Raw genomic sequence first — 12,087 nt, 5'->3', positions numbered from 1 at the left:
GGTGCGTGCCTTTCTATATCATGTCCAATCAATTGAATGTACCACAGGTGGACTCCATTCAAGTTGTAGAAACATCTCATGGAGGATCAATGGAAACAGTATGCACCTGAGCTCAATTTTGAGTCTAATGCCAAATGGTCTGAATACTTATGTTAAAATGTGTGAATATTTCTAAAAACCTGTTTTCGCTTTGTCATTATGGGGTATTGTGTGTAGATTGATGAGGAAATGATTTTCTTTATTGCATTTTAGAATAAGGCTGTAACGTAACAAAATGTGGATAAAGTCAAAGGCTCTGAATACTTTCCGAATGCACTGTACATCAGATAGGTGCAGTGGAATGTGTTGTTTTACAGGGTCAGCCATAGTATATTTTTACCTTTTTTAACTAGGTAAGTCAGTTAAGAACAAATTCTTATTTACAATGACGGTGTCTTGGCAATTTCCTGTTGTACCAAATGAGGAGAGAGCAAACCACACACCCGTCACCAGTTATACTTAAACTTCACCTTTAATAATAATTAAGCTTTTGCAATAGCATTTCGCTTTCAACATTTCAGTATCTCTAATAAAAAGTTGAGAGTGGTCAACATAATGGCAACTGAGATCTTTTATAGCAAAGATCCACCCCCTAGTCGACATGACAAACCACAGATAATAGGAACCGTTCCCAAAGAAAGACTTTTACTTGAGAGAGGAGTATCCCACAGCCAGATAGCATTCGCTATAAATTATCGTTCAGTTTGGTCTCTAAGACCAGGTTCTAATCTCGTTTCTGGTACTTAATAGTACAAAAACACCAACTCATCCAATGGCATATATCAATTGTCAATTCTAGATACTCCCATCTCAAGAACAACCCACTCCTGGACAAGCTCACTGAGGGGAGGGAGCCTCTAGGTCATATACTATCTCAAGATAAGTGCAACATCAGAGGGGACATACAATGGTTCCAGACACTGCCATACCCCCCCAATGGGAAAAGGAGGGAGTGACTGGAGTACAGACATTGTGGAGACACTTAATTGGTTCCCCATTAATCACGCCATCCCTTCACATGGTTTAGGAATAGGTAAAGACACATTCCCATAAGAAGACAGATGGTTTAACAGATACATTCACATATGAAGACAAGCCTGACCTCTCCCCTCTGGGCCCCAAGTGACTGAGCCCTAGCTGAGAAGGGATAAGTGCAACTGCCAACCCTATAGTCCAAAGGGAAACATTATAATGACAAGTATCTCACATAAACATATTATGCAAATTAAACATCTTATCTATGTTACCCAACTAATTCTGATTCCGCTGCCACAACGGCCTACCCCGGGCCAATTGTGCTCCGCACTATGGGACTCCCAATCACGGCCAGTTCTGATACAGCTTGGAATCGAACCAGGGTCTGTAGTGATGCCTCTAGCACTGAGATGCAGTGCCTTAGACCACTGCACCACTCAGGTAGTATTCCAACAACCCTGGAGCAAATTAAGTTGAAGAGCCTTGCTCAAGGGCACATCAACATCTTTTTTCACCTTGTCGGCTCGGGTATTCGAACCAGCGACCTTTCGGTTACTGGCACAATGCTCTAAATTATTGGCTACCTTCCACCCAGACCTGGGTTATTGGGGCCAGCAGATGATGATGATGATGGGAGGGGAGGAATGCATTTATCTGAGTAAAATTGTTTGGATATCAATGTATGCATCGATTTGAGTAGTTTCTATGTTGTAGAAACATCTCAAGGATGATCAATGGAAACAGGATGCACCTAAACTCAATTTTGAGTCTCATAGCAAAGGGTCTGAATACTTATGTAAATAAGGAATGAGTTGTATTTTTAATGCATTCGCAAACATTTCTAAAAACCGGTTTTCACTATGTCATTATGGGGTACTCTGTGTAGATTGATGAGAAAAACAAAGATTTAATCAATTTTTGAATAAGGCTGTAATGTAACAAAATGTGGAAAAAGTGAAGGGGTCTGAATACTTTCCAAATGCACTGTATGTTAGCAAAAAACATTTAAAAAATATTAGATTTGGTAGACAGTTCAGTTTATTTTGACAGTTCATTGGAAGAGGAAACTCTAACAGTCCATTAGCAAGAAAGGTAAAGGTATGGAGAGGCAGAGAGAGAGACACATCTGCGTGTGAGCTCTCACATTTTTCAATGTTTTATTTTACTAAAGGATATATTTGGAGTTAGATAAACTTGGATTTTTCGTCAGGGACATATGCAGAATGCTACCTTCCCCAGCATGGCCTTTGCTCCGATTAAAAACTCCAAACCTACAACCTAATTTTGGCCAAAATTAACCAGATAGATTACTGCTACCAAGGTTTCCTGCCATTTAGGCAGAGTTGCAAAGAAAAAGCCATATCTCAGACTGGCCAATAAAAATAAAATATGAAGATGGCAAAAGAGCACAGACGTTGGACAGAAGAACTCTTTCTAGATTCCCAGCATCCCAGAGTCACCTCTTCACTGTTGACGTTGAGACTGGTGTTTTGTGGGTACTATTTAATGAAGCTGCCAGTTGAGGACTTGTGAGGCGTCTGTTTCTCAAACTAGACACTCTAATGTACTTGTCCTCTTTCTCAGTTGTGCACCGGTGTCACGCCCTGACCATAGAGAGCTGTTTATTATCTATGTTGGTTGGAGCATGATAGTGACTAGGGTGGGTCATCTAGGTGATTAGTGATTTATGTTGGCCTGGTATGGTTCCCAATCAGAGACAGCTGTTTATCGTTGTCTCTGATTGGGGATCATATTTAGGCAGCCATTTCCCCATTGTGCTTTGTGGGATCTTGACTATGGATAGTTGCCTGTTAGCACTATTATTTTGGTTTGGTATTTTGTTGTTTTTGTTCTGTGTTCTTTTAATCAAGGAAAATGTACGCCTCCACGCTGCACCTTGGTCCACTCATTCTAACTATCGTGACAACCGGAGCCTTCCACTCCTCTTTCTATTCTGGTTAGAGCCAGTTTGCAGGGAGTAGTACACAGGGGTGTACGAGATCTAAAGTTTCTTGACAATTTTTCGCATGGAATAGCATTCATTTCTCAGAACAAGAATAGACTGATGAGTTTCAGAAGAAAGTTATTTGTTTCAGGCCATTTTGAGCCTGTAATTGAACTCACAAATGCTGATGCTCCAGATACTCAACTAGTCTAAAGAAGGCCAGTTTTATTGCTTTAATGAGAACAAAAGTTTTCAGCTGTGCTAACCTATACAGTGGAGTAAAAAAGTATTTAGTCAGCCACCAATTGTGCAAGTTCTCCCACTTAAAAAGATGAGAGGCCTGTAATTTTCATCATAGGTACACTTCAACTATGACAGATAAAATTAGAAAAGAAATCCAGAAAATCCAAGTGTAGGATTTTTAATGAATTTATTTGCAAATTATGGTGGAAAATAAGTATTTTGTCAATAACAAAAGTTTATCTCAATACTTTGTTATATACCCTTTGTTGGCAATGACAGAGGTAAGAAAAAAAAATCTGTAAGCCTTCACAAGGTTTTCACACACTGTTGCTGGTATTTTGGCCCATTCCTCCATGCAGATCAAATTCAAAATCAAATCAAATTTATTTATATAGCCCTTCGTACATCAGCTGATATCTCAAAGTGCTGTACAGAAACCCAGCCTAAAACCCCAAACAGCAAGCAATGCAGGTGTAGAAGCACGGTGGCTAGGAAAAACTCCCTAGAAAGGCCAAAACCTAGGAAGAAACCTAGAGAGGAACCAGGCTATGTGGGGTGGCCAGTCCTCTTCTGGCTGTGCCGGGTGGAGATTATAACAGAACATGGCTAAGATGTTCAAATGTTCATAAATGACCAGCATGGTCGTATAATAATAAGGCAGAACAGTTGAAACTGGAGCAGCAACATGGTCAGATGGACTGGGGACAGCAAGGAGTCATCATGTCAGGTAGTCCTGGGGCATGGTCCTAGGGCTCAGGTCCTCCGAGAGAGAGAAAAAAAGAGAGAATTAGAGAGAGCATATGTGGGGTGGCCAGTCCTCTTCTGGCTGTGCCGGGTGGAGATTATAACAGAACATGGCCAAGATGTTCAAATGTTCATAAATGACCAGCATGTTCGAGATCTGTGAGATCTCCTCTAGAGCAGTGATGTTTTGGGGCTGTTGCTGGGCAACACAGACTTTCAACTCCCTCCAAAGATTTTCTATGGGGTTGAGATCTGGAGACTGGCTAGGCCACTCCAGGACCTTGAAATGCTTCTTACGAGGCCACTCCTTCGTTGCCCAGGTGGTGTGTTTGGGATCATTGTCATGCTGAAAGACCCAGCCACGTTTCATCTTCAATGCCCTTGCTGATGGAAGGAGGTTTTCACTCAAAATCTCACGATACATGGCCCCATTAATTCTTTCCTTTACACGGATCAGTCGTCCTGGTCCCTTTGCAGAAAAACAGCCCCAAAGCATGATGTTTCCACCCCCATGCTTCACAGTAGGTATGGTGTTCTTTGAACTCAGCATTCTTTGTCCTCCAAACACGACGAGTTGAGTTTTTACCAAAAAGTTATATTTTGGTTTCATCTGACCATATGACATTCTCCCAATCTTCTTCTGGATCATCCAAATGCTCTCTAGCAAACTTCAGACGGGCCTGGACATGTACTGGCTTAAGCAGGGGGACACGTCTGGCACTGCAGGATTTGAGTCCCTGGCGGCGTAGTGTGTTACTGATGGTAGGCTTTGTTACTTTGGTCCCAGCTCTCTGCAGGTCATTCACTAGGTCCCCCCGTGTGGTTCTGGGATTTTTGCTCACCGTTCTTGTGATCATTTTGACCCCACGGGGGGTCTTGCGTGGAGCCCCAGATCGAGGGAGATTATCAGTGGTTTTGTATGTCTTCCATTTCCTAATAATTGCTCCCACAGTTGATTTCTTCAAACCAAGCTGCTTACCTATTGCAGATTCAGTCTTCCCAGCCTGGTGCAGGTCTACAATTTTGTTTCTGGTGTCCTTTGACAGCTCTTTGGTCTTGGCCATAGTGGAGTTTGGAGTGTGACTTTTTCATGTTGTGGCCATTAATACAGGTAACGAGTGGAGGACAGAAGTTACAGGTCTGTGAGAGCCAGAAATCTTGCTTGTTTGTAGGTGACCAAATACTTATTTTCCACCATCATTTGCAAATAAATTCATTAAAAATCCTACAATGTGATTTTCTGGAATTTTCTTCTCATTTTGTCTGTCATAGTTGAAGTGTACCTATGATGAAAATTACAGGCCTCTCTTTTTAAGTGGGAGAACTTGCACGATTGGTGGCTGACTAAATACTTTTTTGCCCCACTGTAGTTGAAGTCGGAAGTTTACATACACTTAGTTTGGAGTCATTAAAACTAGTTTTTCAACCACTCCACAAATTTCTTGTTAACAAACTATAGTTTTGGCAAGTCGGTCATTTTTCCAACAATTTTTTACAGACAGATTATCTCACTTATAATTCACTGTATCACAATTCCAGTGGGTCAGAAGTTTACATACACTAAGTTGACTGTGCCTTTAAACAGCTTGGAAAATTCCAGAAAATTATGTAATGGCTTTAGAAGCTTCTGATGGGCTAATTGACATCATTTGTGTCAATTGGAGGTGTACCTGTGGATGTATTTCAAGGCCTACCTTCAAACTCAGTGCCTCTTTGCTTGACATCACGGGAAAATCAAAATAAATCAGCCAAGACCTCTGAAAATAAATTGGAGACCTCCACAAGTCTGGTTCATCCTTGGGAGCAATTTCCAAATGCCTGAAGGTACCATGTTCATCTGTACAAACAATAGTACGCAAGTATAAACACCATGAGACCACGCAGCTGTCATACCGCTCAGGAAGGAGACCACAGTAAAACGAGTCCTATATCGACATAACCTGAAGGCCGTTCAGCAAGAAGAAGCCACTGCTCCAAAACTCTAGCAACTGCCCTAATGACGGACACTAATAGCTAATTGAATCCCATTGTGACACGGGGGTGGACACATTTTGGCAAGTGGACACTATTTGGCATGACATGCCCACCAAGAATATTCGCTCTAATGACTTTGCTTTCTTCCATATTGAGGGGATAGTTTGAGATTTTGGCAGTGAAGCCATTTTGTCTTCTTCCCTAGAGTCGGATGAACAGGAACAGGAACTTCCTTCATATTGGACACAGAGACATAATAATGGTATCCATGGTGTTCATAAAATGTATAATTGTTCACACAAATCCCCAAAAGAATTTGTCCAAAAACATTTTAGAAAATGTGCGGACCCCCTGGCTTAGTGGACCCCAGTTCGAAAATCCCAGTTCTAAAGTCATTACTTGTTGCACAGATATTCCCGGCCTCATTATCTTCATAATTTATATTTGTCCTTGTAGTTTTATACAGTTATTAGTCAAGCCAAAGATTATGGAAGATTGACAACTGTTCGGCTTTCCCATCTCAAAGGTTGCTTGCAAATGACATTTTAGCATTGTGAGAAACGACAGGGTATTCTAGCTATTGTCTGGTTTGCACGTTCAGTATGGTATTTTTCAAACAAACTACAAACATTACAAATCGTTCGGTGAAATGAATTGTCAGAGTATGGGGAGTAGCGTCTCACTCTGCCTTTCTCTCTCTGGGTTTACTAGCCTCAGCTTGGCAGAGATAAAGTTTGTGCATTTTGTGCATTCAGAGCATATAGTATGTCTTGTTGTTATGATGACTCCCCTCAGCAGTCTGATGTAGCAGCATCTCTGTTTTGTTTTTTAGTTGGTCTCTGTTGGTCTCACTTCAAATACATGTACACCTGGACCTGTGTCCTTTTAGAAAACCAACCTACGTCAGCTCTGAGTTGAAGGGATCGATTTACATGAATTGAAATGCCAATGCGATCATGTGCTTATCCATGAGGGATTGCCTGATTGACTCAAGTGAATTGATGCGGTTTGAAGCGCCAATGGGTTTTTGACAGGGAATGTAAATTAATGGACGTACTGTACAGCCAGCCCTCTCGCAGAGCTGTGTCTTTTGAGACTGTTTCATATGTCTCTTTGATGTGTGGCCCCTCTGCACTGAGAGAACCATTTCTGCAGTCTGATATGTTATGACATGTTCCAGGTGTGATATCTCTCTGTTAGGCTGTGTGTGGCTGCGTGCGTGCGTGCGTGCCTGTGTGCGTTTGTGCCTCAGTGCTGGTATGTGTGTGTGTCTTCACACTTGTCCTCTATACCAACATGTCTGACCTTCATAAGTAAAACATCTGAAAATACCAGGGCAACACAGTGCACTGTCAGTTAGCCAATAAAAGACACATTTGTACTTCCAGTAAATGTATCATGCATGAGCGGCGAAGGCTTCTTAGATCCTTGCAGAAACAACACTGCCGTTGCTTTGCCTGCCGCCGTAGCAGAGAGAAGCTCTGCAGTTGACACTCCAGATTGCATCTGCTGCGCGCCTTGTGGCTGTTGATTGAATGTAATTAAGTTTTCCTCCTCTGCAATGAAGGGATGTTTTTTTTGTTCATCTCCCACTGACTGACATGGTGGGAAGAAGGGCGGAGGAGGATGCCATGGGGGCGTAGCGGGGGTCTAAAAATGAAACACCCAGTTACATTCAGTGTAAATGGAAGCATTAAGCTGTCATATACTGTACAGTCCCTTCGGTAAGTATTTTCAGACCCCCTAAAATGGATTACATGAAAAAAAATCCTCAACAATCTACACACAGTACCCCATAATGACAAAGCGAAAACAGGCTTTTAGAAATGTTTGCATAAAATAATTAACAGAAATATCTTATTTACATAAGTATAAAGACCCTTTGCTATGAAACTCGAAATTGAGCTCCGGTGCATCCTGTTTCAAATTGATCATCCTTGAGATGTTTCTACAACTTGACTGGAGTCCACCTGTGGTAAATTTACTTGATTGGAAAATGATTTGTCTATATAAGGTCCCACAGTTGTTAGTGCATGTCAAAGCAAAAAACCAAGCCATGAGCTCGAAGGAATTGTCCGTAGAGCCACTCCTCAGTAAAAGGCACATTGCAGCCCGCTTGTAGTTTGCCAAAAGGTACCCAAAGAGTCTCAGACCATGAGGAACAAGATTCTCTCGTCTGATGAAACCAAGATTGAACTCTGTCCTGAATGCCAAGCGTCACGTCCGGAGGAAACCTGGCACCATCCCTATGGTGAATGGTGATGGAAGCATCATGTTGTGGGGATGTTTTTCAGCTGCAGGGTCTGGGAGACTTGTCAGGATCGAGGCAAAGATGAACGGAGCAAAGTAAGGAGAGATCCTTGAAATGAAAACCTTCTCCTCAGCGCTCAGGACCTGACTGGGACGAAGATTCACCTTCCAACAGGACAACGACCCTAAGCACACAGCCAAGACAACGCAGGAGTGGCTTCTCGACAAGTCTCTGAATGTCCTTGAGTGGCCCAGCCAGAGCCTGGACTTGAACCCAATCGAACATCTCTGGAGAGACCACCTGAAAATGACTGTGCAGCGACGCTCCCCATCCAACCTGACAGAGCTTGAGGGGATCTCCAGAGAAGAATGGGAGAAACTCCCCACATACAGGTGCGCCAAGCTTGTAGCATCATAACCAATCGCTGCCAAAGGTGCTTCAACAAAGTACTGAGTAAAGGGTCTGAATTCCTATATAAGTGTGTTATTTCAGTTTTTTATTTTGTATAAATTTGCTAAAAACTTGTTTTTGCTTTGTCATTACAGGGTATTAATGAGGAAAAAATAAAGAGTTAAACAATTTTAGAATAAGGCTGTAATGTAACAAAAAGTTGAAAAAGTCGAGGGGTCTGAATACTTCCCGAATGCACCATATAAATGTTGCTTTTTGATGCCGGCATCTTGTTACTTTAGTCATGCTTTCTATCACAGATGAGTAATGCAGCACCTATGGCTGCAACATGTCTGCTCTGTTGAGCGCAGCATTACCTTACTCAGGAGCTCCTCTCCTCTGAGGTCTTAACACTGTTCACTATCTGTTCTATGTCGTCCCTCTCTCTCCAGGAGAATGAGCTTCAAGATGTTCTCCAGGAGAAGAAGCACTTGAGTCTCCACTTGTTCAACAATAGCCAGAACGCAGTCCAATATGAACAGGTAGGTAGTGTGGAAGAGAGACACTGAGAGACACTGAGCTGCTGTGGATTATGTCTGCACAATTAAACCCTTCCCTTATCTACACACACCGTCTTAGAGGTTCACTCCATTTTCACTCTGCCCTTCCTCTCTCTCTCTCTCTCTCTCTCTCTCTCCTGTTATATATACTGAACAAGGGTATAAACGCAACATGTAAAGTGTTGGTCCCATGTTCTGTGAGCTGAAATCAAATGTTCCATTCGCACAAAAATATAAAAAATACAAAATAAATACAAAATCAAAATTTGTGTACAAATTTGTTTACATCCATGTTAGTGAGTGTTTCTCCTTTGCCAACATAATCCATCCACCTGACAGGTGTGGCACATCAGGAAGCTGATTAAACAGCATGATCATTATACAGGTGCACCTTGTGCAAAAAAATGTGCAGCTTTGTGACACAACAGTGCCACAGATGTTTCAAGTTGAGGTGACGTGCAATTGGCATGCTTACTGCAGGATCGTCCACCAGAGCTGTTGCCAGAGAATTTAATGTTAATTTCTTTACCATAAGCCGCCTCCAACGTCATTTTAGCAAATTTGGCAGTACGTCCAATCAGCCTCACAACCGCAGACCAGCCTAGGACCTCCACATCCGGCTTCTTCACCTGCAGGCCCAGCCACCCGGAAAGCTGATGAAAATGAGTAGTATATATGTCTGTAGTAAAGACATTTTGTGGTGAAAAACTCATTATTTTTGGCTGGACCGGGCTCCCCAGTGGGTGAGCCTGGCTCCCAAGCTGGTGGGCCAATGCCCTCCCAGGCCCACCCATGACTGTGCCCCTGCCCATTCATGTGAAATCCATAGATTAGGGCCTAATGAATTTATTTAAATTGACTGATTTCCTTATATGAACTGTAACTCAGAAAAATCATTGAAATTGTTGTATGTTGCATTAATATTTTTGTTCAGTACAGATGAAGGTGTATATTTTTAATTTTTTAAATTTTATTTCACCTTTATTTAACCAGGTAGGCCAGTTGAAATTTACCATTTCTCAAATACAACTGCGACCTGGCCAAGATAAAGCAAAGCGGTGCGACACAAACAACAACACAGAGTTAGACATAGAATATATACAAACGTATAGTCAATAACACAATATAAAAAAATCTATATACAGTGTGTGCAAATGAGGTAAGGTTAGGGACGTAAGGCAATAAATAGGCCATAGTAGTGAAGTAATTACAATTTAGCAATTAACACTGGAGTGATAGGTGTGCAGAAGTTGAATGTGCAAGTCGAGATACTGGGGTGCAAAGGAGAAGAAAAAAAATGAGCTGCTCTGGCAGCTGATGCTTAAAGTTAGTGAGGGAGATTTGAGTCTCCAGCTTCAGTGATTTTTGCAATTCGTTCCAGTCATTGGCAGCAGAGAACTGGAAGGAAAGGTGGCCAAAGGAGAAGTTGGCTTTGGGGGTGACCAGTGAAATATACCTGCTGGAGCGCGTGCTATGGGTGGGTGCTGCTATGGTGACCAGTGAGCTGAGATAAGGCGGGGCTTTTAAAGGAAAAATCCACTCTTAACTATATTTTTGTCATTAGTTCACTATTAATACAGTACAAAAATGCATGTCAGCAGTCAAGTTTTCAAGATATTAGACTTTCAAGAAGCATAGTGACATATGCAAAATGCATCATCATGATGTGGCAAGTAAAACTTCCTATATCTTGAAAACAAGACTGCTGACATGCAAAACATTTTGGGACTGTATCAACAGTGGACTAATGAAAATTAGTTTTTGAGTGGATTTTTCGTTTAAGCACAGTGCTGATGTTGAAGCTGCTCGTGTCTCCAGCCTCATCTGGATCATGGGGCGGCAGGTAGCCGAGTGTTGCACTAGTAACCCAAAGGTTGCAAGATCGAATCCCTGAGCTGACAAGGTAAAAATCTGTTGTTCTGTCCCTGAACAAGGCAGTTAACCCACTGTTCCTAGGCTGTCATTGAAAATAAGAATTAGTTCTTAACTGACTTGCCTAGTTAAATAAAGGTTTAAAAAAAGGTAAAACTGATTGTATTATCATCTTCCTGTTGGCCCCTCACACCTCACAGGCCTTCCTTCCTTCCCAGCTGATAACACCAAGAAAAGGGAGATCATCAGATCATGCTAGGAAGTATTAAACCTGATTGGCAGGTAGCTGCTAGGGACTTCAGGGAGTTCAATAGGGGCAGGATGTGGTTATTAATGTCTTATCAGGACACTGGGCTCTCAAACAAGTCAAACAGTGTTATCACTGAGGCTGATATGAGAGCAGCACTTTGCTAGCTGCATGGGTGGATATTAGACCACACCTGTACCTCTGTGTTCTGATCCCTATCATCATCTTCGAGTGGACTAATGAGTAGGGGCGGAGCACTGTAACAACACCTCTCATCAGCCTGAGTTGGCTCCCCTTCTACACCATACTGTTCAGTCCTATCTGCCCACACTAGCTGAGACACAACAATCCACTCCAAACTATTTTTCTTCCTACTACAGACAGACCCTCCCTCTACCCTACGGTGTGGAGGTGGTCCACTCTGAATGTAGCTCTGTGTGTTGCTGCTGTAACAGCCTTTTTGATTCATTATTCAGTTATGGATGCAGTGAGGAAAGGAGATCGGCTCCACTAGTCACCACTAACTATTTTTGAGAAAATGCACATTATCAGGGAAGGAGGCAGCTTCACTGGCCAAGCCATCCCTTTTCTAATCGTATTTTACAGTAGCAGTAGCTATAGTAGTACATTAGAAACATCCTAGTGGGCACATACGTCAGTTCAACGTCTAGTTTTGATTTACATTTGGTTGTCAACAAGAAATATCACAATCTCATTGGATTTAGGTTCAAAGTTGGGTGAAATAAATACGAATTCCTTGACGTTGATAAAAAAATAATAATAATACAATCAGTTTTCCACGTTGATTCAACGTCACCACGTTTAATTCATTGGTTAAAATGACATG

At 42.0% G+C, this 12,087-nt stretch overlaps 1 protein-coding gene across 3 annotated transcripts in view; it reads left to right on the top strand.

Moving 5' to 3' along the window:
* LOC109895829 (RIMS-binding protein 2) overlaps positions 1–12,087 on the top strand; it is a 119,892-nt gene that overhangs the window by 66,971 nt on the left and 40,834 nt on the right. For all 3 annotated transcript variants that reach the window (XM_031830160.1, XM_031830159.1, XM_031830158.1), the window contains exon 3: positions 9,014–9,103. Coding sequence is in view for 2 of the 3 variants with exons in the window: in XM_031830159.1 (XP_031686019.1) it covers positions 9,014–9,103 (90 nt within the window). In the remaining variant the exon portion in view is untranslated. The remainder of the gene's footprint in view (positions 1–9,013; positions 9,104–12,087) is intronic.

This window comes from Oncorhynchus kisutch, linkage group LG8 (genome assembly GCF_002021735.2).
Source record: "Oncorhynchus kisutch isolate 150728-3 linkage group LG8, Okis_V2, whole genome shotgun sequence".
NCBI lineage: Eukaryota > Metazoa > Chordata > Actinopteri > Salmoniformes > Salmonidae > Oncorhynchus > Oncorhynchus kisutch.
The sequence above is the reverse complement of the archived record's forward strand: the minus strand, read 5'-3'. Positions and strand labels throughout refer to the sequence as shown.